The sequence below is a fragment of the Bubalus bubalis genome, chromosome 11 (assembly GCF_019923935.1).
Source record: "Bubalus bubalis isolate 160015118507 breed Murrah chromosome 11, NDDB_SH_1, whole genome shotgun sequence".
In the NCBI taxonomy this organism is placed as follows: Eukaryota; Metazoa; Chordata; class Mammalia; order Artiodactyla; family Bovidae; genus Bubalus; species Bubalus bubalis.
The window spans coordinates 1,713,990-1,740,189 of record NC_059167.1 but is presented as its reverse complement, the minus strand read 5'-3'; the positions used below and the strand labels follow the sequence as shown (position 1 = coordinate 1,740,189).

The 26,200-nt window shown below is 48.8% G+C and overlaps 1 protein-coding gene across 4 annotated transcripts in view; it reads right to left on the bottom strand.

Moving 5' to 3' along the window:
* Positions 1–26,200, bottom strand: part of EFCAB11 (EF-hand calcium binding domain 11) — a 170,143-nt gene that overhangs the window by 59,685 nt on the left and 84,258 nt on the right. Inside the window, exon 6 of one of the 4 annotated variants that reach the window (XR_003112207.3) lies at positions 25,931–26,080. The exons of 1 other annotated variant lie outside the window; for it this stretch is intronic. Coding sequence is in view for 2 of the 3 variants with exons in the window: in XM_006061491.4 (XP_006061553.2) it covers positions 22,465–22,561 (97 nt within the window). In the remaining variant the exon portion in view is untranslated. Of the gene's footprint in view, positions 1–22,346; positions 22,562–25,930; positions 26,081–26,200 lie in introns of those variants that run through there. 2 more of the 4 variants (XM_006061493.4, XM_006061491.4) reach the window with 2 other exon arrangements.

Sequence of the window (26,200 nt, the reverse complement as noted above, 5' to 3'; positions counted from 1 at the left end):
TCCATGGGGTCGCTAAGAGTCGGACACGACTGAGTGACTTCACTTTCACTTTTCACTTTCATGCACTGGAGAAGGAAATGGCAACCCACTCCAGCACTCCTGCCTGGAAAATCCCATGGACAGAAGAGCCTGGTGAGCCGCAGTCCATGGGGTCGCTAAGAGTCAGGCACAACTGAGTGATTTCACTTTCACTTTTCACTTTCATGCATTGGAGAAGGAAATGGCAACCCACTCCAGTGTTCTTGCCTGGAGAATCCCAGGGACGGGGGAGCCTGGCGGGCTGCCGTCTGTGGGGTCGCACAGAGTCGGACATGACTGACGCAAGTTAGCAGCAACAGCAGAGGATGATTTTCAAGGCAGTCCTTCCTGTTGAGTAACTTGTTTTTATCATTACACCAGAAATGCTCTCTTCTCCTTGCATGCCTCTTTTTTTAAGAAAACATTGTGCATCTTGCGGCCTGAGTGACGGTCTCCTTGCTCGTGACCGCACTGGGCCTCCCTGCTGTGCGAGGGCTTCTCTGGCTGCAGAGGGTGGGGCCGCTCTCTAGTTGCCGTGTTCAGGCTTCTCCCTGCGGTGTCGTCTCTTGCCGTGGAGCCTGGGTCCTAGGGTGCATGGGCTCGGTAGTTGGGCTGCACAGGTTTAGCTGCCTTGTGGCTTGTGGGATCTTCCCCGACCAGGGGTCGAACCCATGTCCCCTCACTGGCAGGCAGAGTCTTCACCACCAGCACAGCAGGGAAGCCCCTCCTTGCACACCTCTTATATCACTTTACAGAGAAATCCTTGAACTCAGGTTTTCATATCGGCACAACCGCCTCCTTGCACTCTGAACAGCCAAGCTCCACCATACTCCTGCGTCAGTATGAAACGAACCTTTACTATTTCCAAGAGTCGGTGAGAGAATGAAATGCCTTTCCTGCCATTCCGCAGCATTCTTGCAAGTGGAGCCCAGAGGTTTAGCCCCCAGGGGGACTGTGGGGAGACTTCGGGTGCTTCCCTGGCAGGGAGGGCGCTTGGTGAGAAGGCAGCACTGTGTGGGCACTCAAAAGCGGAGTCTGCACTCCGGGGTGGGCACCGCCCACACCCCAGCCCAAGAGCACGTCTCTGGGATGGTGAGGGGGCCAGTCCTCCTCCTCCACAAACAGGAACCCGCTGGAGTCCAGCAGAGGCTGGGCTTGGCTCCCCAGCCACGGCAAAGCAAGGATCCGAGTTCTGGAGGCATGAGGCCTGGCTCTGAATGTGGGATCCGTCACCCGCAGGCAGACTGACCGGGGGCAGGGACTTCTCTAATCATCAGAGCCGTCATCTACAAAACGGAGAAAAGGCGCCCAGCTCCTGGAATTGTTACAAGACCATAAAGAATCATCAACACAGGACCTCCCTGGTGTGCAGGGGTTCGGAACTTGCCTGCCAATGCAAGGGACATGGGTTCAGTCCCTGGTCCAGGAAGATTTCACATGCCACGGAGCAGCCCAGGCTGGGCCCTAACTACTGAGCTGTAGGGCCCGGGGCCACAGGAGGAGCCGCTGCACGGAGAGGGCCGCAGCCAAGACCTGAGAGGAGCCTGCTCGCCACAACCAGAGCCAGCCTGCACAGTGACGCAGACCCAGCACGGCCACAGGACAATAACCACATAAATATTCTTTAAGAAATCACCTACACCGAGTACTTAGCTGGCAGGTGGTGCTAGCGGTAAAGAAGCCGCCTGCCAATGCAGGAGATGCAAGAGATGTGGGTTCGATCCCTGGGTCAGGAAGATCCGCCGGAGAGGGGATGTCTACACACTCGTGTTCTTGCCTGGAGAGTCCTGTGGACGGAGGGGCCTGGGGGGGCTACAGTCCATGGGGTCACAAGAGTCAGACATGACTGAGCGACACACACTTTGACTTTTCACAGTAGCTGGCGTGCAGCAAATGTCAGCGGCTAACAGTATTAACACTCTTCGTCTACAGGCGTGAGCTGCACATCCCCTATTTTTTTCCATATTAGTTTCCATGTTACCACAAGCACCTAAAAGCAGAAGAAGTGAATCTAGGACTTTTATATAATTCTTCCTCTACCAATGCCAGGAAGAGGCTCCTAAGGACAAATTGGAAGATCCTATCTAATTTTTCAGGCATCAGTCCCTGAGGCAGTCCTGGAACCTGGGACCCTTTGCTACAGAGCTTACACCAGGACACCCGCTCCTGGAGCTACAACACGCAAGGAAGCTATCTGGGACTAAAAATAATCGTGTGCTCGCACAGCTGGGGCAAATTCTGGACCCAAAAACCCAACTGCCACTCCTGAAGAGCTGGGAGCACACAGTAGGTGTGGGGAGCAGAAGCCCAGTACTGCCGCCGGACCCCCGCACGCAGCGGCACCAAGGGGTGGGCTGACCAGCCCGGCCCCTGGCAGCCCTCGCCCCACCCCGCCGAGTGAGCGGGGGAACCGTTACCCGTTGGCACTCTTTCCTGCAGCCCGCACAGCAGCACCAAGAAAGCCTTGCCTGAATCTCCAGTCTGGCCCCTAGTCAATTCCTATTGCCTGGAAAAGGCCAAGAACACGAGTATCAGCATCCTCCCCAACAGGGGTGTTTATACCCTAACTGGGAGGAACCTGTTGAGATATAAACACCTGGACTAATAACAAAGAAAGACAAAAAGATGCAGTCTCAGCAGATGAAGGCTCAAAAGGACCCCAGGGTGAGGTCTCAGCCACAATTCTAGGCCTCGAGTCCCTTAATCTTCTCAATCCTGACGACCTTTACTTCAACTCTGCTTCAAAAGTGAAAGCCAAAATTGCTCAGTCGTGCCCGGCTCTTTGCGACTCCATGGACTGTAGCCCGGCAGACTCCTCTGTCCGTGCGGTTCTCCAGGGAAGAGTACTGGAATGGGCACCTTCTCCTTCTCCAGGGGGTCTTCCTGACCCAGGGATCGCGCGAGAGCCTGCAGCGGGCTCGTGGGCCACAAGGCCCAGACCCCGTTCATTTAGACTGCGAGAAAGTGACTGGCAGCAGTTGGGCAAAACCAACGGAGTCAAAGTCAGGCAGTGAAAGCAGGGCCGTGCCAGAACAATCCACGTGAGAAGGGGTCCCACTCGGAGGCGGCTACAGACCTGAGCCTCTCGCGCTCCCTGCTCAGGCTCCCCTCCACGCGCCACTGAGGGCAGAGCTCCCCGCTGCTCCAGGCCCCGTGGCCCCCCACCCGGGGGCCCCTGGCCTGGGGCACCATCCCTCCAGCCGCCGTCTCTCCCGGGCTGACCCGGTTCTTCCTCACCGTTCAGCGTGGGTGTTATCCACAGGGGGTTACTCGGGACAGACCAAACGTGAAACCACAGGAGTGAAGTTGGAACAGTGCAAAGTGTGACGCTTGGCAGATGGCTCACACAAATCACACTGGTTTCCAAAGCACACGTGGCGTGGCCCTGTTTCAGTGGGGAAGAAGGCGCACACGTGGCCCTGTGTCGGGGGGAAGAAGGCGCGCACGTGGCCCTGTCTCGGGGGGAAGAAGGCGCGCACGTGGCCCTGTTTCAGTGGGAATAGTGGCCCTGTCTCGGTGGGAAGGAGGCACACACGCAGCCCTGTCAGTGGGAAGAAGGCACACACGTAGCCCTGTCTCAGTGGGAAGAAGGCGCGCACGTGGCCCTGTTTCAGTGGGAAGAGTGGCCCTGTCTCGGTGGGAAGGAGGCACACACGCGGCCCTGTCAGTGGGAAGAAGGCACACACGTGGCCCTGTCTCAGTGGGAAGAAGGCACACACGTGGCCCTGTTTCAGTGGGAAGAAGGCACACACGTGGCCCTGTTTCAGGGGGAAGAAGGTGCACATGTGGCCCTGTTTCAAGGGGAAGAAGGCGCACACGTGGCCCTGTCTCAGTGGAAAGAAGGCACAGACACAGAACAGGCTCTGAGAAGCGGATCCCCAAGGCTGTCAACAGTGATTTCTAAATAACGGGTGGGATGGTGTGCGTTTTTTTTGGTCTATAATTTCTGTAAGAAGCATGTGTTACTTGTGTAATAAGAAAACCTATTTTTGTGAGATCCATTTCATCATTAATGTCTTTGCATTCCAATTATTCACAATGATAGACCATTTTGGACAAGGATGGTGGCTGCAGAGAAAAAAAAAAACCTGGAAAATAATGGAAGACAGGTAAATGGTTTTGTGCGTGGTTTACAAACAGCACGCGTTTATCACGTCACAACTCTGGAGGTCAGAAGGCCGGAGTGCGTCTCCCGGAGCTGTGAGCAAGGTGGCGGGAGGCCGCCTTCCTTTCTGCAGCTCTCTGGGAGAGTCCATGCTGCGCCTGTCTCAGGTTCTAGAAGCTACCGGCGTCTCTTGGTCCGCGGCCCACTTCCTCCACCTTCAGAGCGAGTCCTGTCAGCCCGAGTCCTTCTCCACTGCCATTTCCCTGATTCCGACTCTCCCGCCTCCAGCTTCCCCATTAAACAACACTTGCGATTACCCTGGGTTCACCTGGATCTTCCAGAATCATCTTATTGCTGGTTAGCCACCCTATTCCAGGTACGACTGTGCTTCCTCCTTGTCAGGTACCACAGCACACTCAGAGTCTGGGATCGGGATGTGGGTGCCGCCTGGGGCCCATCTTCTGTCCACCAGGAGCTCCCACGTGTCTCTCTCTAGTTCAGCCTCAGACCTGTCTTTCTACCTGACATTCCCTGGGTGTGTAACAGGCATCATGGCCAAAGCTGATCCCCTGACCTTCCTCTGAAACCTGTTTCTCCGCTCGGGGTCCCCTCTCCATCCTTCCAGCTTCTCAGGCCCCAAGCTCAGAGTCCTCCTTGACTTTCCCCTGTATCCCACCACCCGGCTCCTTGCATGCCAGCTCGTGGCCTGCACCTTCCTCAGGCAACCAGGACCTGACCACCACCACGTCCATCACTGCCCCGCCCAGGCCAGCATCGATTCTCAGCAAGACTACCGCGGCAGCCCGCTCTCTGATCTTCCTGCCTGCCTGACGTCTCCTCCTGTGGACAAGTCTCAAGAAAACAAGCCCTTTTTCTCCCTCTGCATCCGCTTATCCTGTTTCCTTCATCTCATGCTTTGGTTAACATATATCATACGGTTATTTACTGTTTTCTTCTGCTCTCCCCACCAGAGCATAAGCTTCCTGAGGGCAGGGAAGCTCTTTATTCCCTGCTGCAACCCCCAAGCCTAGAACTGTGGCTGGCACAGAGTAAGCACTCAGTGAATGCTTGGCATTTGAATAACAGACCCTCCTCCCGCTCACTCCTCTGGACTCTGTCCCATATGGGTGCTGGGCGAGGGCTGGGGACAGAGGCCACAGGAAGACCAGGGCCTTCAGAGGCCTCTGGGTCACCTCTAGGCTCCTCACCGGTAACTTCTGGGTCAGCAGGGACCCAGGGTTTGTGGGCTCGGCTGGGAAGCCACCTCCCTCCTGTTGAAACCCTGCAGCCTGACCCAGGGATCTAATGAAGGGTACAGGCTGCTGGGGGCAGGCCAGCTGGCACCCTGGGCTCAGTCTCTGCCCCCCCCGGGAGGGAAGGGCCTGGGGCCGCCTTCCCCTGCACGCAGGTGACCCTACTCACGGCGGTGAACCCCTGAGAGGAGCTGGCAGTGTCTGCTCTTCTGTTCAGCAAGCAGAAGCACCTACTGTGTGCCCAGTCCTGTTCTGGGAGCTGGGGAGACGCGAGTGAGCAAGGCGGACAGGGGCCTCTGCCCCCAGAACACTGACGTGAGGGCAGCCAGACAATGAACGAAAGAAAAATAGCACATTGCCGAGGGGAGACGCGGTACGAGGGCAAGGGGAGAAGGCGATGGGGCGTGCTGAGAGATGCGCCTTGGAGCAGGTGGGAAGGAAAGCGGTTCACTCCAGCAAAGTGCCTGCCTTTTTCCTAGACACGTCACCACCTAGCTACGTGGCCTCGGAGGAGTCACACCTCCCAGGACTAAACTGGGCTACACAAAACATGGGCTCAGCAAGCTAAAATGTCGGAGTTATTGTTGCTGTTCAGTTGCTAAGTTGTGTCTGACTCTCTGTGACCCCACGGACTGCAGCACGCCAGCCCTCCCTGTCCATCACCAACTCCTAGAGTTTGCTCAAACTCATGTCCATTGAGTCACTGATGCCATCCAACCATCTCATCCTCTGTCGTCCCCTTCTCCTCCTGTCTTCAATCTTTCCCAGCATCAGAGTCGTTTCCAATGAATCTGAGTAGGGTCAATCAATTAAGCTCTAAGTCTGGCTTAATTCAGTACTTCAATGAGGAGGCTCTTTCTTTTTCTCCAGAATTAAGGAAAACAGGTCATTTTTAATCACATGTAACTCATCTTAAGTGAGTGAAAGTGAAAGTTGCTCAGTTGTGTCCAACTCTTTGCGACCCCATGGACTATACAGTCCGTGGAATTCTCCAGGCCAGAACACTGGAGTGGGTAACCTATCCCATCTCCAGAGGATCATCCCAATCCAGGGATTGAACCCAGGTCTCCTGCATTGCAGGAGGATTCTTTACCATCTGAGCCACAAGGGAAGCCCAAGAATACTGGGGTGGGTAACCTATCCCTTCTCCAGCAGATCTTCCTGACCCAGGAATCGAACTGGGGTCTCCTGCATTGCAGGCGGATTCTTTACCAATTGAGCTATCAGGGAAGCCAACCCATCTTATGGTACACAAAAATTACCAGAACTGAAGAAATCAAATACCAGAAAGATTAACTTCCAACTGAAGTGTGATTCCAGAAAGATGATTGGGTTAACAATTATATTTGACCAGAGTCTTTGCTATCCGTAACTCTACCTTCTCAGGAGCTCTTGCGAATTTTCAAATTTTCCCTTTTTCATTTCCTTTGATTGTTAGGAAAACAACCAAATTCCTTAGGGCACCCAACATCTACTATGATCAGAGCTCCATCTAGTTCTTGACACCTCTCCTGCCACATGCCACCCCCTGGCCAGCTGTGTGCCCTCTGCTCTGGTGACACAGACTCCATGTCCCTGAATATGTCTTGTGACTTCAGTTCTCCATGCCTTTGTACGTGCTATGGGTTCTGAAATGCCTTGAAAACACATCTGTACACACACAGTGATATAATGTGATTGATAAGGTCACAACAATGTACAGTGTTAACATTAACCCTTTCTGCAGTGAAGAAGGACATGACCATGCCTTCTTCACTTTGGAGCTCTGAGTATCTCTGGAACTTGGGTCCCCAAAGCGGGGTCTGTACACCAGCAGGATCAATATCACTTGGGCTTACAGACACACAGGTTTCAGGCCCTGCTATAATATCTACGAAACTGGAGACTCTGAGCATGGGGCCCAGGAGCAGTGTTTAAAAAGTCCTCCAGGCAAGGCTCACGCACCACAAGTTTGAGAAGCCCTGACCCAGGCATTCATCCGTGTTGGCTGAATGGATGGATAAACGGTTAAAAACAGTGATGCTGCTCTACATTTCTAGGGCTTCCCTGGGGGCTCAGACGGCAAAGCATCTGCCTGCAGTGCGGGAGACCTGGGTTCAACCCCTGAGTCGGGAAGATCCCCTGGAGAAGGCAATGGCAACCCACTCCAGTACTCTTGCCTGGAGAATCCCATGGATGCAGGAGCTAGTAGGCTATAGTCCATGGGGTCGAAAAGAGTCAGACACGACTGAGCAGCTTCACTTTCTACATTTCTAAAAACATACCTCCCTTCCAAGCTTTTTGCCTTCGTATGTGTCAGTTCAGACCTATGTATATGTACGTACATCGGTCAGTTCAGTCTCCCAGTCCTGTCCGACTCTGTGCGACCCCCTGGACTGCAGCACGCCAGGCCTCCCTGTCCATCACCAACTCCCGGAGCTTACTCAAACTCATGTCCATCAAGCCGGTGATGCCATCCGACCATCTCATCCTCTGTCGTCCCCTTCTCCTCCCGCCTTCAATCTTCCCCAGCATCAGGGTATATAAACACAATACATAACCAATCCTTTTAAGATGTCCAGTGGAATTTGATTTGATCTCTGTAGGACGTTAGACGTTTTCCTCTATAAAGGAGCAGTTAATAGAGGACTTTGTGCATAGTTAGTTGTTCAGTAGCTACGTGTACACATACAATACAGTTCTGAATTGTGGTTGGTAGAATATAACCTCAGGAAGTTAAACTCTCAGTGTCTGCCCTAGGAGCAGGGCAGCATGAGCACATTTAGTGGGAGGCCAGGATCAGACCTAACAGCCCCAGAATTTCCCACTATGGCTGAGCGTACAAAGCCACAGACGCGCTAGTGGTAAAGAACCCGCCTACCAATGCAGGAGACATAAGAGAGGTGTGTTCAGTCCCTGCGTCGGGAAGATCCCCTGGAGGAGGGCATGGCAACCCACTCTGGTATTCTTGCCCGGAGGATTCCACAGACAGAGGAGCCTGGCAGACTACAGTCTGTGGGGTTGCAAAGAGTCGGACACGACTGAGGGACTGACAGAGGCAGAGGCCTTGGAAGGCTCCCAAAAGTACTTTGCTTTGTGGTCAGGCAATGAAATGTGTAAGGGTGCCTAGCCTCTATCTGGTCACTGCCTACAGGACTTTCCTCTGGGGCCAGAAGTGATTTGTCCGTGTTGTCATAAAGGCAGCCTTTTCACATCTCCCTCGGTAGCTGCGGAAATCCTGGCTCGCACCCAAATGCCCCACTTGGGTTTTGTTCAGGAAAGATTTCTTCCAGCTGCTTTATTTGTTCCGTGATTACATGCATGAGCTTCCAGAATGCACAAGATCACAAGTCAAATGACAGGCTTCAGTCCCCAGTTCGCATAAAGAGAGAAAATTTGAAACCAAGGGAAACAACAAAACATGGCTAAATGAAGGCCTAAGTATTACAGAAATGAGACTGAATAGTGCTCTTACTAAAAGGTCAGCAGGAGCCAACGCGCGGAAGGAAAATGAGACACGGTGAGGTAATCACAGTATCTTTGTGCTGTATTTACGGCCCCGCTCGCAAAGGGTCAGACACCCTCTCTAGCATTTACAATGTGGGGCATGGCAGGCTGCTAGAAATGAAAATATGTGTCTGCACTTAAAAACCTGAGCACTCACACTCATGAGTCTCACTCACAATAACCAAAAGGTGGACACGACCCACATGTCCATTGACGGATGACGGGATAAACAAAAGGGGGTATACACACACGATGGAACGCTACTCAGCCTTTTAAAGAAAGGGAATTCCTTTTAAATGCAGACCGGCCTTGAGGACATGCTGCTGACAGAAATAAGCTGGCCCAAAATGAGAAACGCTGTAATATTTTACTGATACGAAGTATCTCGTGTAGTCTAACGCACAGAAGCACGAAGGTGAGTGGTGGCTGGCCAGGGCTGGGCAGAGGGGAACGGGAGTTTCCGTTTGCAAAGTGACAAGGTTCTACAGGTGGTTGCACAACAACGTGAATGCGGTGAACGCTAACACACGGTTAAATAAATACAAAACCAACAACAGAAACAAAACAAACAAAAGCCCCACAAACAGTGGCACGCGCAGGCCTTCTCTGTAAGGGTTGGAAGAGCCATCTAAGAATGAAACTAGGGCATCCTGGAGATTGGCCCTCATTCATGGAAGAGCCTGGGGTAAGTACAAAGATGCGGGTCTAAATGAAAAATGTAAAGTTAGGGGGCGGGCGTGGTCGGTTAGCTGTGGCAGATGGAGAAACACGGAAGAATCTGGAAACAGAAAAGTACAGCCACAGGGCGTGAGAGGAAGTTGACCTTTGGCACAAAAGTGGAGAGCTTGAGCGACTCCCCCCGCCCCACGCAAAGTAATCAAATGCTAAAAAAAAAGAAAAAAAAGTCGAAATTTAAGAAGCAAAATTCTGAGGTTTCATGAATCTCAAAATATATCCTGGAAAGTATTTAGAAGTTGATGGAGTCCCAAACATCGTATGAGGATTAAACACATCCCACAGATTTACCTACTGAGATTAAGCCGCACAGTCTTACTGTATCACATACGGGACACCAGGTGCATGTAACGATTAGACACAGTGAGACCTTCAGGAGAGCACGCACGAACAGGGACGGCGCTCTCGTCTGAAGCCATCTGGACTAAAAGTCAAGTCAGTTCAGGTCAGCTGCTCAGTCGTCCAGCTCCTTGCAACCCCATGGACTGTAGCACTCCAGGGTTCTCTGTCCACCACCAACTCCCGGGGCTTGCTCAAACTCATCCATCAAGTCGGTAATGCCATCCAGACACCTCATCCTCTGTAATCCCCTTCTCCTGCCGTCAATCTTTCCCAGCAACAGGGTCTTTTCAAATAAGTCAGTTCTTCACATCAGGTGGCCAAAGTATTGGAGTTTTAGCTTCAGCGTCAGTCCTTCCAATGAATATTCAGGGTTGACTTCTTTTAGGATGGACTTGTTGGATCTCCCTGCAGTCCAAGGGACTCTCAAGAGTCTTCTCCAACACCACAATTCAAAAGCATCAATTCTTTGGTGCTCAGCTTTCTTTAAGGTCCAACTCTCACATCCATATATCACCACTGGAAAAACCATAGCTTTGACTAGACAGACCTTCATTGGCAAAGTAATGTCTCTGCTTTTTAATATGCTGTCTAGGTTGGTCACAGATTTTCTTACAAGGGGCAAGCATCTTTTAATTTCATGGCTGCAGTCACCATCTGCAGTGATTTTGGAGCCCCCCAAAATAAAGTCTGTCACTGTTTCCACTGTTTCTCCATCTATTTGCCATGAAGTGATGGGACTGGATGCCATGATCTTGGTTTTTTGAATGTTGAGTTTTAAGCCAGCTTTTTCACTCTCCTCTTGCACTCTCATCAAGGGGCTCTTTAATTTCTCTTCACTTTCTGCTATAAGTGTGGTGTCAACTGCATATCTGAGGTTATTGATATTTCCCCTGGAAATCTTGATTCCAGCTTGTGCTTCCTCCAGCCCAGCGTTTCTCATAATGTACTCTGCATAGAAGTTAAATAAGCAGGGTGACAAGTACTCTTTCCTGATTTGGAACCAGTCCACTGTTCCGTGTCCGGTTCTAATTGTTGCTTCTTGACCTGCATACAGATTTCTCAGGAGGAAGGTAAGGTGGTTTGGTATTCCCATCTCTTAAAGAATTTTCTACAGTTTGCGATCCACACAGTCAAAGCCTTTAGCATAGTCAATGAAGCAGAAGTAGATGTTTTTCTAGAATTCTCTTGCTTTTTCTATGATCCAATGGATGCTGGCAAGTTGATCTTTGGTTCCTCTGCCTTTTCTAAAAGCAGTTTGAACATCTGGAAGTTCACAGTTCACATACTGTTGAAGCCTGGCTTGGAGAATTTTGAGCATTACTTTACTAGAGTGTGAGATGACTGCAATTGTGTGGTAGTTTGAGCATTCTTTGGCATCGACTGTCTTTGGGATTGGAATAAAAACTGACCTTTTCCAGTCCTGTGGCCACTGCTGAGTTTTCCAAATTTGCTGGCATATTGAGTGCAGCACTTTCACAGCGTCATCTTTCAGGATTTGAAATAGCTCAGCTGGAATTCCATCACCTCCACTAGCTTTGTTCATACTGATGCTTCCTAAGGCCCACTTGACTTCACCTTCCAGGATGTCTGGCTCTAGGTGAGTGATCACACCATTCTGGTTATCTGGGCATCCAGCAAAGGGACTGAGAACCCCCAGGGAATTGACTTTGAAGGCCAGTGTGACTTAATTAGAGAATTGCACAGGACTGGGGAAACAGACTCTTGGAGGGCACAAACAAAACCTTGTGTGCACCAGGACCCGGGAGAAAGGAGCAGTGGCCCCAGAGAGACTGAGCCAGGCTTGCCTGTGCGAGTCCGGGAGCCTCTGGGGAGCATGGGTTGGTGGTGCACTGCCGTGGGGTCAGGGGCACTGAGTACAGCAGTCCTGGCAGCCACAGGGCTTGGTGGCACCAGCCCTTTTCAAGGATGTCACCATTAACCCTACCACAGTTTGGCCTCCAGCCAAAGCACAGGGCGGGAACTCAGCTCCGCCCATCAACAGAAAACTGGATTATAGATTTACTAAGCATTTGCGTGGACTGTGGCCCGCCAGGCTCCTCTGCGCATGGGATTCTCCAGGCAAGAATACTGGAGTGGATTGCCATTCCTTTCTCCAGGGGGTCTTCCTGACCCAGGGACTGAACCCAGGTCTCCCGCATTGCAGCAGATTCTTTACTGTCTGAGCTACAGGGAAGATCCTTGACTAAGCATGGCCCTGTCCAATCAGAGCAAGAGCCAGACTCCCCCACAGCCAGTCCCTCCCATCAGGAAACTGCCAGAAGAAGTCAATCAGCCAATTTTTAAAAAATTGCTGTAAAGGGGAAACATGCAAAAAATAAACAGAGCTAGGTGTTGACGCTGGGGGCCATTGGATCCTCACCTGGAAGCGTCACCTGCTGAGGGTGGACAGGCGAGAGCCGCCTGGGCTCCACCTGTAGCCAGAGGACATCCCCTGGGGGGGGGGGCAGGCCACACCAGATGCCTAGTCAGTGCCTGAGAACAAGTGCAAACGCCTGCCTGCCACATCTCTGGAGGGTGGCTGGCACCCGTCTCTCACCTGGGTGTCCACTCTCCTTCTCTTGGTCCTGCCCTCCTCACTCCCATCCAGGCCTGGATCTGAGAGCGCTCACTCCCCAATGAGCTTCCTGCACATCTCCATCTCAGTCTATTCCCCAGGAGCCCAACCTAAGACACATATGTAACTCAAACGTGTGACTTAACATTTTAAATACAAACGTGTTCATTTCCTTATATCCTGATCTATGCCAAAGCCCTCATCTTTGAGAAATGGTACACGGATCAGCACGACTTGTTCTCTTTCTCTAATGAACTACACCTAAAACAAATTACCTGCAATGTCCAACTTTGGTTTCCTGAAAATAAGAAAACTTAAAAAACCGCTAGAAAACCCCTAGATGTGGAATTCCTCCAGCTTTTTGGATTCCCTGCTCGCCAGTCTCTAACAGCTCTCCAACCCACAGCTAATGTGGCAGATTAAAACAATTTTTAAAATTGTAATAAAATAGACATAACATAAAATTTACCGTCTCAGCTCAGTCACATTAAGCGGCACATGCGTTTCGCAGGCATCAGCACCACCCACCTCCAGAAACGCTGCGACTGAACCTCGGTCCCCATTAAAGGAGAACTCTCCGTTTCCCTCCCCTGCAGTCCCTGGCCACCACGATTCTACTTTCTATCCCTGTGAGAATGACCACTCGAGGTCCTCAGAAGTTTTCCTTCAATTTATTGAGTTACCTTTATTAAGTCTTTCCAAAACTTATTTTTTTTTATAGAAAAAGCAGCTGTCTTTTTGTACTGACATTCTGTTTGCCTAATATTTAATTAAATACCTTAATTAAAGGACAAGTTCAGCTGGCATAAAGGGGTTTGAGAATAAACATCATAGACGAGGTCTGGGGACGAAAACTGCTCAAGTAGTTGGAGCAGACGTGTGTGACGGTGCTGCAGAGGAGCCTCTGCTTGCAAATGTTCAACATGCCGCGGGCACCCACTGGACAGCTCTGTGTAAGGACTGGACGCTTCCTTTAAGCTGCTCAACTGGCTAGGAGAATGTCTTCTACTGTGTCAACATGGATATTGATGGTGTTTACTGGGCACCTGTTACGTGCCGGGCTCTGTGCCAAGCATGTGGCTTGCACTGTGTCACTGAATGCCCATAATCCGCAAGGCAGATATCATCACTTTCATTTTCCCTGCAAGGAAACCAAGGCCCGGAAGTAGTCAAGCAATTCATCCAAAGTGGCGCCACTGAGAAGTGGCCAAGCTGAGAGCTTCAAGCTGGTGTGACTCTAAAGCCTGTCTCCCCTCTTCCTGCCCACACTGGCTCTGCAGATGAATATTCAATAAAAGGTGTAACAAGAATGAAAACACAGAAGTGAGCCTTTGTTTGCTATTGGCATTATACAAAATGACAAAATATGTCACTTGCTTCTTTAAGACTATAATTTAACAAACAAGGGATGTACTTGAATTCTCCTAAGAAAGGAGTATAGGTAATACAGTCTGCAACTGGTATTTGTTTACATCAGAATGATTTCAGTTAATTAAAGGCAGAAGAGCTGGGCAGTATTTGTAAGGAAAGAACTGAAGTCAGACATTTTAATTATGCTATCAGATTAGCACAAAAAGAGAGAATAAGCTGTAAAGTTTTACTGAATATAATAAAAGCGAAGTGCGTTATGTCGCAAGATAACTCTTTGGATCAAGACAGAGAGAGAGAGAACATCTGAAATAATTCATAGACTCAGACAGTAAGTGACTAATCAAAGAGGTCTCACTACAACCATCTACGTCAACAGCCACACGGAAGAACCAAGTTTTATTAACAAGCATATTCCCAAGAGAATAAAAGAAGAATTTGTGCTTTCTTTTAAAAAGGAAATTGAATGACATTTCAGAACAGATATCAACATCACTGAAGGCTAATAGTAAATTAAAAAAAAGAGGTATTTAAGATTGCCAAATCATGAGTAGGAGCAAGCTTCGTTTAGCAGCCTCTGCAAGACCTGGCAGAGGGCGGGGCCCTCGTCGGCCAGAAATGCGGCAGCTCCCGTCTACATCCACAAGCAAGGGCGTGCTCACTCTCTCCCAGTCTGTCTGGGACACTGAGCTGTAACAATACACGCCGAGATTCCCAAAAGGTCAGCATAGCCAAGAAAGGCTGCCTGTGCCCCGAAGCTGTTTCCACACCAACAATCCATGAACCATCATCAGACACAGCTAAGCCCCAGGCCCTCTCCCAGAGAGCCTGGTGACTCCTCTTTCCTGGAGCCATCAGACCTAGAGGTCCAGTCTAGACGGAACACCTGTCCTGGTTGTCCCACGGACACGTCCCAAGCTGACATCATCATCAAGCCCTCTCCTCTCCCCTGCCTGTGTCCCCGTCACACTGGGCGGGGCCACCACTAACTCAGATCCCCAGTCCAGGGGCCCGGGGGCGATGCTCAACTTCTCCACCCCTCCACCACACATCCTGTCCCCATGGTGATTCACACATTAGACACCACTTGAATGCATGTGCTCATCCACTGAGCCCTTAGTTTAGGACCTAGACCTTTGCAGGAAGGCTTCCTACAGTGATCAGTTTAGTCAGGGGGTCCATAACAATCTCCTCATTTACTGATCTCCAACTTCATATCTGTAATTTTGCAATAAGGAGTTCATGATCTGAGCCACAGTCAGCTCCTGGTCTTGTTTTTGCTGACTGTATAGAGCTTCTCCATCTTTGGCTGCAAAGAATATAATCAATCTGATTTCAGTGTTGACCATCTGGTGATGTCCATGTGTACAGCCTTCTCTTGTGTTGTTGGAAGAGGGTGTTTGCTATGACCAGTGTGTTCTCTTGGCAAAACTCTAATACCCTTTGCCCTGCTTCATTCCATACTCCAAGGCCAAACTTGCCTGTTACTCCAGGTATCTCTTGACTTCCTACTTTTGCATTCCAGTCCCCTATGATGAAAAGGACATCTTTTTTTGGTGTTAGTTCTAGAAGGTCTTGTAGGTCTTCATAGAACCGTTCAACTTCAGCTTCTTCAGCGTTACTGGTTGGGTCATAGGCTTGGATCACTGTGATATTGAAGGGTTTGCCTTGGAAATGAATAGAGATCATTCTGTCGTTTTTGAGACTGCATCCATGTACTGCATTTCGGACTCTATTGACTATGATGGCCACTCCATTTCTTCTAAGGGATTCCTGCCCACAGTAGTAGATGTAATGGTCATCTGAGTTAATCCACCGATTCCAGTCCATTTTAGTTCTAAGATGTCCATGTTCACTCTTGCCATCTCCTGTTTGACCACTTCCAATTTACCCTGATTCATGGACTAACGTTCCAGGTTCCTATGCAGTATTGCTCTTTACAGCATCGGACTTTACTTCCATCACCAGCCACATCCAGCACTGGGTGTTGTTTCTGCTTTGGCTCAGCCTCTTCATTGCTTCTGGAGCTGTTTCTCCAGAAGCATATTCTTCTTCAGTAACATATTGGGCACCTACTGACCTGGGGAGTTTATCTTTCAATGTCCTGTCTTTTTGCCTTTGGGAAAGATTGAGGCCAGGAGGAGAAGTGAACGACAGAGGATGAGATGGTTGGATGGCATCACCAACTCAGTGGACATGGGTTTGAGCAAGCTCCAGGAGATGGTGAAGGACAGGGGAGCCTGGCATGCTGCAGTCACGGGGGTGCAAAGAGTTAGACACGACTGAGAGACTGAACAACAACTTCATATCTAAACACCATGTTCAAATCTTTCAAATCAACCTGGGTAGAATCCCTGAAAAAAGTGGAAAAAGAGAAAGAGACTTTCCCTTTGCACTTGAGGTGTGAGAAATTTTTTGCAAACCACTTAGAGATGAAAGCACATGAGGTAACACCAAACACTGGCTTGAAGCCCAAATGCAATGGGCCAGTTTATCTTCAATGTTCTTTAATGTGATAAAAAGAAAAATGTCTCCTTCGAGCAATCTCTCTTAAACCATAGTGATTCATTCTGGGTGAATACAGAGATACCTCCTATGGAATTTCTCCCGAGGATGACATTTGAGGCCTCCTGACACACAGGTGACTCTGAGGGCCTTCACAACACCATCTTAGCTGATGAACAAAATCCAGACCTGACTTTGAGCCCCAAACTCTGCCACTTACTAACTGCAGACCTTCAATCAAGTTACACAGTCTTACAGAGAAAAGGGAGACAATGGTATTCAGTTGTATAAGTTCAACAACAGACAGTAAAGATCAGCTAAGGGCCAGGCGCTGCCTTGAGCATCTGAGATTCAAGGCTGAAAGTCACAGCTCTGCGCCTGCACTTCCAGTCTAGTGGGGCAGACAGATACGGACCAAGAAGTCTAGTGGGGCAGACAGATACGGACCAAGAAGCGTGGCAACACGGGGCTGCCAGAATCCGGAGGTGAGCAAGTTGCATGCAGACAGAAGACTGGGATGATGGAGAAGAACCGAAAGAGAACTTCTTTGAAATGGGATAATTGTGTAAACACCTGATACCTGGCTTACTTACCACTTTTGTTAAGCTGGGTGCTGTTTGGTTTTTTTAACCCACATTTGGGCTTACCACGGCTACTGACCTAACCTTTCTCTTTTCTTCCTGAAAGTTCACATATGAAATCACCAACAGAACACCTGATGTTCCCTCTACCGTGAAGACACTCCCACAGCCCTGACAAGGGGGCCTCCTGAGGACGAGAGGCACCAGGATGCCCAGCGTGTGCGGGGGCCACCTGGGGGGTGAGTCCTCTGGCCCCAGTCACGCCTTCAGATGACCGCAGTCCCGGCTGACATCCTGAGTGTAACTTTATGAGAGGCAAGAGAAGCCAGGACCAGCAGCTCAGTCATTCCCAGATTCCCAACCCACAGGTATTATGTGAGATACGAAATGTTTATTGCTTTAATCTGCTAAGCCTCATGGTAATTTGTTACTCAAAAATAGATAAGACACAGGTCAATAGGATATTAGTGATAAGGGCTTTGTATTCAGGATAGCATCATATTCTTAGTTAAAACCAATGCTGTCTCTCTTCTCTGGAGCATAGAAATATGATACACACGATCATGAGCTGTGAGATGACTCAGAGTTAATGCTGGTTCTATGTCTTTCCTGGCTTCACATCACGACCTATCAAGAAACAATAGCTTAAAATATCAGAATTATGTCACTGAAAGAGAGTGATAGGTTGTGAGTTCTTAAAGACAATTTAAAACAAGGTGTATGGCAAGGCAAGGAGATCAAACCAGTCAATCCTAAACGAAATTAACCCTGAATATTCACTGGAAGGACCGATGCTGAAGCTGAAGCTCCAATACTTTGGCCACCTGGTGCAGATACTTGGAAAGGACCCCGATGCTGGGAAAGACAGAAGGCAAAAAGAGAAGCGGGCAGCAGAGGATGAGGTGATTAGATAACACCACTGACTCAGTGGACATGATGTAAGCAAACTCTGGGAGATAGTGAAGGACAGGGGAGCCTGGCGTGCTGCAGTCCATGGGGTCGCAAAGAGTCGGACACGACCGAGCGACTGAACAACAACAATATGGGAAGGCAAGTAATAATGAAAGGAAATGACTCATCACTAAATTGTAAGCATTAAGCAAACAAAGCAAAGGAGTTCTAGTCACAATTATTAGGTGACAAACCATCAATTTTTAAATTTATCAGAACTGGTAATTTGGGCATTCAATTCATTTCTTTAAAAATAGAACGTATCATGAGTAGTATAAATCAGTATTTAAAGTTTCAAGGTGTTACATCTGCAGCCAAAAGAAGGAGCGTTTTGTTCTCATTTATCATTCATCTCCAAGTTTGGATTCATTTGTTCACAAACACTGGTACCGACTTTCTGCCAGAGATTACCCCAGGGGCCGGGAGCGAGCTGATAGAAACCGTAATCTGTGGCCTCCAGGAACTCACAGATGGTGGGTCAGCCCTTCTCACGTGAGCAGGACCAATGGGGATATTTTTAAGTATGGACGTGAAAGGCCGATTTATAGAAACTCAAATACTGAAGGTGGAGGGGTGGGACGTGGAGCTCTCCATGGTCTTAAGCTCATAATCGCTTCTGATGCTTAGTCTGATGGTTCTGCATCACCAGGGTGGGGCGTAACACACGACAGGCCATTTACTCAGTCATCAAATCCTTACCGAGCATCTGATCTGTACCATAGGTGCTGGGTGCTGGGTGTGGGGGTTGGGGGCTGCTGGATACCAGAAAACACACACCATGCAGTTAGAAGGATAAGAGAGTCAGCCAAACAGAGGGGCAGATGATGTTCCATGGTAAACAGAACACCTCCAAATGCGGGATCATACCATACGGTAGGCTTGATGACTAAGTTAAATGATAAAGTATATCCACGGATTCTGAGATTTATTTTATTTTATTCTTTTCTTTTGGTAGCAAATTCCATGGCAGTTTTAAAAAAAAAAAAAAACAACTTTTTTTTATATTAGAGTATAGCTGATTAACAATACTGGGATAGTTCCAGATGGAGAGCAGGGGGACTCAGCCATCCATACACACGTGTCCTTTCTCCCCCAAACTCCCCTCCGGCCCGGGCTGCCACACAACACTGAGCAGAGTTTCCTGGGCTATACGGTAGGTCCACGGTTGCCGGAAGTGGGGGAAGGATGGGAGGAAGGGATATTTGGGGAGTTTGAGGTTGACATGTACACACAGTTCAGTTCAGTCGCTCAGTCATGTCCAACTTTTTGCGACCCCATAGACTGCAGCGTGCCAGGCTTCCCTGTCCTTCACCAACTCCTGGAGCTTATTCAGAGTCACGTCCATTGAGCCGGTGGCACGGACATACTGTTCTATTTAAAATGGATAACCAACAAGGATCTTCCGAGATTTTTTTTTTTTTGAAAGAGACCTAATTGGCCCTCTACTGCAGTCTCCGAGATCACACAACAAAGACGGGAACTGGGGCTAGGTCCTGTGACTCCTGTTCGTACACGCTTTTCCCCTTGGCTGGAAGCTTCCGCTTAGGAGTAAAGGAACCTCTTCAAGAGCCAGGACACAAGCAGTTTATTTCTCAATTCTCAAAAGCTTGTGCTGTTACAGACATACGATATCCCAGGAGCTGTCAATCTGGGGCATTTTGGAAAAGATACAATCAGCAAAGGAAAAAAACAAGGTGGATGTGAAAAAGGTCTTTAAAGCTATTTCAGTTGCTACTCTCAGAAAATGTTTGAATTTCAACTCTACTAGGCATAAAATAAGCTCATAGAAAGTGCTGGTTTTGAAATCTGAATCAGTGACCTAGAAATAAATCTCCGAGAGGGATAAACGAAATTTTGAAAGAGTAGAATCAAAGAAAATAAAAATGTTATCTTCAAATGGTTTGTAAAAATAATGTTTTGGGGTTACAGTGTGGAAATAGGGACATTTTAGAGCTACAGGTATTAATGACATACTGGCATTTTCTGACATAACACGAGTCAGCTAAGGAGTAGGCTTCCTTCAAAGCGGTTCATCGCTGGACATAACTGAGGGAAGGCTCTTGTCTACAGTCTCACCAATGATACAAGCATGGCCTCCCTACTCAGGTCTTTGCCAGCTAGCATCCCCTGCTGCCACTTCCCTGAGGCTCCTCAAGCCTCAGCAAGGCGCCCTTCTCCGGGACAAAATCAAACTTACACCTCTTATTTTTTGACACCTCCGTCCACTCTATCTCCCTGAAACACCCCGCCTTCCCCTTGTTCTCACGGAGCTGCAGATTGCGGGCTCTCTCCTGCCCTTTCCTTGCCCGGCTCCCCCCACTCACATTCATCCTCTCAAGTCTCTTCCTGGACCGCTTCCCACTCTAGTCCCCCATCTACACTAAGAGGTGGGGGCGTGGGACATGGAGATCTCCAGGTTTTAAGCTCATAATTGCTTCTGATGCTTAGTCTGACGCTTCTCCACCGCCAGGGTGGAGCGTAATACAAGGCAGGCCATTTACTCAGTCATCAAACACTTACCAAGCACCTGATCTGCACATAGGTGCTGGGTGCTAATGGGCAGCTCTCCCACCCACCCAGGCTTCCCAGCCCTGGGAGCTCACACACAGTTCTCTTGGCGCTGCTTCCCAATATCCAATCAGCCTTGGAGGCTATCAGATTCTTTCTGTGTAACGTTCCTAAGATCTGACTTCCTCTTCACCTGTCCGTCTCCTTTACTCTGGAAACACGACCTCCTTGATTAAGCCCTGGACAGTTACCATGGCTTCCCGGGCACCAGTTCTGCAGCCTGAAGCCAGATGAAGACCATTCTCTCATGTCCCATCCCTCTCCAAGAATCGGTACCTGCCCTGCTGAATCCCATCTCAGTGCCCCTTACCTGGCATGACTCCCCTCCTTGTAAGCCAAACCTTCTACTTTCTCCAGCATGAAATTCCTTCTTGGACGATACCTGCCCAACCTACTCATCTTCCACGGTGAATTTTAATCTCCCCAGCAGGCATATCTGGATCACTCACACAAGCTTTATTGCAACTAAAGCACGGTTCGTGTAGAGACCACAGTAAGAGGAGGGCTAGCCACAGGGTCGCCCTGTTTGCTAAACTGAACTGAATTTACTGCAACTCTGCCAAAGCTTAACTGAATCATCCAAAGACTGAATGAGCTGAGAAAACATCTGGCTTCAACCATAAGTCATTACTTTAATTTCTTAAACTATCGTAATAGAAATAGATACATGCTAAAAGCATTTTTTAAATTAGAAAGATCAAGGGAACAAAAATCTTCAAACCTTCTTCTTAGCTTTCCGTCTCCTGAAGATTACGGTGATTTTATCACTCTGATCACAAGAGGGTCTTTTGGCGTCTGAGGCGCCAAGGACGGGTGACGAGGGGCAGACTCAAATATGTGAAGGGTGAATTGTGTCCAAAAGTCTGCAGGTCAGAGAGATACTTTCCAAGTGGGAAATGAATTCTGACAGGAAGCTGCCTGCTGGGCAACGAAGGATGGCTTTGAGAAGCTGGTGATCAGATTCTAGCTGTGTTCACTAGTCTGAAATACACATGTGGCGTCGACAGTGTAGAAGCTGCTCTGAAAAGAACTTAATTATGCAGAAGAGGCAGCCAAAGAGCTTCTAAAATGTGAACATCCACTTCATCAGATGTGTTAATATGTCACAGAAAACAGGCCCTTCTTACAAAATAACTGATGTTCAAAAATATGAGCCTCCTTGAGAGGCTCATAAATCCTGCTTCCTTCAAATCAAGATTAGCTTCTGACTAGGTAAGACCAGCAGGAAGTTACTTTCATAAGATGGATTGTTTAGGGGGCTTCCCCGGTGGTCCAGCGGTTAAGAATCCACCTTGCAATGCAGGGGTTCGATCCCTAGTCAAGGGACTAAGATCTCATGTGCCGAGGAGCAACTAAACCCAAGTGCTTCAACCGCTGAGCCTGCGCTCTGGAGCCTGAGAACCGCAACCAGAGAGTCCAATGCCGCAGCCTAAGAGCCTGCATACTGCACCCTGCATTGAGGACTGGAGGCAGCCAAATAAATACTTTTTTTTTTTTAAGATTGTTTAAAAAAAAAATACATGTGAAAATTAAAATCATACATGTGTATTTATAGCTAACGTCCTCCATATTTCTTCTTTCTAATCATATGTAAAATGCTGTTTTCACTCATTCACTAAGCTTTCATTGAGCACTACTCAAAGCTCCAGGGAGTCCATGAGGCCTACCCAGAAGGAACTCACAGGCCAAAGATGGGCACTCACAGACTTGGTGGAAAGAGATGGAGAGTCAAGGACAGGAAATGATTAATGGGAAGAAATAACACTAAATGGAAATTTCATGTTTACTCCCAATTTATTGATTGAAGACTAATCCAACAAATTAACGTCAAATAAATCCAGGGAAGAACTCTGCCAGCTTGACTGTAGTCAGATTCAGTTTTCTGAAATTCTCACGAGTGAATGTGTCAGGTCGAGGCCGCAGCGAGGAGCAGATGCTGAGAGACGGCGGCTGCGTCGGTAGAACACTCTTTAGCTCTTATAGATAAGAAACGGTCCTTACATTTATGTTACAAGAAATACACCTGTTGATACCTATATCCTCTAGTTTGCTTCTGGCAATAGTTTTGTTCTCACTATAAAAGAAATTTACAATTGTATTATTGTAAAATAATTCTAAAGGAACAATAGGGAACCATTACAGAAGTTTTCGAGAACACACAGTCAGAAGTGATCCATGAGACCAGATCCTAACAATTCTATTGCTATCGCTGTTCAGTCACTAAGTCCTTCCTCCCCTGCCTTCACTGTCTCCCGGAGTTTGCTCAGATTCATCTCCACTGAGTTGGTGATCCTATCTAACCTTCTCACCTTCTGTCATCCTCTTCCCTTTTTGCCTTCAATATTTCCTAGCATCCGAGCAATTCCATAGGAAACTGTAATATACCAAAGCAAATCTTGGAATCAAACAGTATGCTCTAATAATAATTTTAGGGGAAATGGAATAAAATGCAACTGCAAAAGCAAACTTACTTGGCAACCTGTGAGGTCTTCCCCTTCCTTACAGGATCAGAGCCTCTCTCAATCTCTGCAGGACCATCCCTCCCTGAAGAATCGCTCCCTTTTCTGAACTGCTTATTTCATCTCACCTAGTGGAACTAGGGGGCTTCCCTGGTGGCTCAGACGGTAAAGGATCTGTCTGCAATGTGGGAGACCTGGGTTCAATTCCTGGGTAGGGAAAAATCCCCTGGAGAAGGAAATGGCAACCCACTCCAGTATTCTTGCCTGGAGAATCCCATGGACAGACGAGCCTGGTGGGCTACAGTCCACGGGGTCGCAAAGAGTTAAGACACAACTGAGCGACTAACACTTAGACTTAGTGGAAACAGGCAGTGAATAATGTGCTACTATTTATTTTCCATGTTTTTGTCATTTTCTCCAAATACATCATACGCTGGTTTCTGAGGACAGGAAGATCGCCTTCTATTCCTCTGTATCCCCAGCAACTAGGAAGCACCCTGCACGGGATGCATGTTTGTTGATGTGGCCACAAATGCTCGTTTTGATATTACTACTTAATGTGAATATTAGCAAAATGCAGTTGGTTAATATTTTGAAGAAAGAACCTGGGGTTAAAATTTTCTAATGTTATATATTTTGCCTTATTTGCCAAGATTTCTGAATTCAATATAGCTTTGTATGATTTAGAGAAGTAAAAATTGTAAGAAATAAAACCATTCCCGTTTTTAAAAAATGGACATTCATTTATTCTGAATTTTAAAATCTCTTTAGGATTTCCCTAATCCCTTGGACTGCAAGGAGATCAAACCAGTCCGTCCTAAAGGAAATCAGTCCTGAATATTCATTGGAAGGACAGATGCTAAAGCTGAAACCAATCCTTTGGCCACCTATGCGAAACTGTCTCATTTGAAAAGACCCTGATGCTGGGAAAGACTGAAGGCAGGAGGAGAAGGGGACGACAGAGGATGAGATGGTTGGATGGCATCACCAACTTGATGCACATGACTTTGAGTAAACTCCGGGAGATGGTGATGGACAGGGAGGCCTGGCGTGCTGCAGTCCATGGGGTCACAAAGGGTCAGACATGACTGAGCGACTGAAGTGAACTGAACTGAGGACTTCCCTGGTGGTCTAGTGGTTAAGAATCTGCCTGCCAATGCAGGGGGCATGACTTGGATCCCTGGTCAGGGAACTAAGATCGCATATGCTGCAGAGCAACTCAGTCCACGTGCCCCGATTACTGAGTCCGCACGTGGGGCCTGTGCTTCATGAGAGAAGCCACTCATGAGAAGCCCACGCACCGCAACCAGAGAGTAAACAAATAAACAATAACAACAACAAACTCTTTAAACTTAGATAAAATATACAGAGAACAAAAGATCACGAAACTTTTTACTGGCCATTAACCCTTGTTTCGGAGAAGGCAATGGCACCCCACTCCAGTACTCTTTCCTGGAAAATCCCATGGATGGAGGAGCCTGGTGGGCTGCAGTCCATGGGGTCGTAAGAGTCAGACACGACTGAGCGACTTCACTTTCACTCTTAACTTTCATGCATTAGGGAACGAAATGACAACCCACTCCGGTGTTCTTGCCTGGAGAATCCCAGGGACGGTGGAGCCTGGAGGGCTGCCGTCTATGGGGTCGCACAGAGTCGGACACGACTGAAGCGACTTGGCGGCAGCAGCAGCAGCCCCTGTTTGCCATTCCCCTCTACCAAACTCCTGTTGATACAGTCATTCTAATATGTCAGTGAGGAACACTGTTCAAAGTTTTAAATAAGTTTTAAATAATGCATAACTATCCTAAACAAATAGGATCTACACCTTTTTTGAATTCCACCTACCACACCCCCACACTTAGCCTACTTAAACTTCAGATCTGGGGCTCTCCAGGTGGCCCAGTGGCTAAGCCTCTGTGCTCCTGACACAGGGGCCGGGGTTCAGTGGCTAATCATGGAACTATCCGGACCCCACACGCCGCAGCTGAGAGTCTGCCTGCCTCAACCAAAGACCATGAGTGCCACGATGAAGAGCGAAGACCCCTCATGTTCCAAGGAAGACCTGGTCCAGCCAAATAAATAATAAATAAATATATATTAAAAAAATCAGACTCTCCAACGGCACGGAAGTGTCAGAGACAAACACCACGGGGTAACCTGAGAGCTACGAGCAGACTGGTGGCCACCCGAGTGTGTCAGGGGAAGGCTGGTGTGGGGACACAGGCTTCAGGGACTCAAGACGGCCTCACCGTCGACTCTGAAAGTAATGCACTCCCGCTCTCTTACTGATAAGGTTCTGTAAGGAGGTGTGAGGTTTAAGACATAAATACCCCTATGCTGCTGGCACTGTTTAGTTTCCCTAGAAACCCCAGACCCGCCCCCATGGCTGTTATCAAGGATCCCCGTGACTTGGGAGGAGAAGACCCCACCCATTCCCACGGCTCTGGGGTGAGCTCGGCCAAGCAGCGGGGTGCGAGCACCTCGCCTGCGCTGACTGGTCCGTGGATGAGCAGGTATTCCTGGGCCTCATCACTGGTTGAGGAGGGTCCCAGGACCGCAGAGGGAAGCCCAGAACCTCTCACCCACTTATCTAAGCAGAGTGGCTTACATTAAGCTCATAAATGAAGGGCACCCCCCACCTGTGGTCTTGAACCTTCCTTTCCTTCTAGAGAGATTCCCTGGGTGGCTTTCCGGTGGCTGTACTATAGGACATGGCAATCCACTCCAGTATTCTAGCCTGGAGAATCCCATGGACAGAGGAGCCTGGCGGGCTACAGTCCATGGGGTCGCAGAGAGTCGCATACAACTGAGCAACTAACACTCATGGTCTTTCCCACCAAAATAAGGTGCGGATAAGTACATGTCAACAGAGGAGCCTGGCGGGCTACAGTCCACGAGGTCGCAAAGAGCTGGACATGACTTAGCGACTAGACAACAACAGGAACAGGTGGAGACAAAAGTCCCCACAGAGCCGCGGCACGAACCTTCTGCCAAACGCTGTCCTGCAGACACTCCCCTGGGGCTCTCCCCCGTCTCAAGCAGCAGCACTTGCCTTCCAGATGCTGCCGGCCTGGGGCGTCCCCCCGGGAGGTGCCTCCTGCTTCTTTTCTGCCGCCTTCCTTGTTTTAAGTGCTCTGTAAGTCAGATTAAAGTATTTGTTTGTTTATTTTTCTCAGTAGCCGACTAAAGACAAATCTGCAAGCTCAGGATAAAGAAAGACACTTCAAACTCTGCCTTTGAAGCCTGGTTTTGAG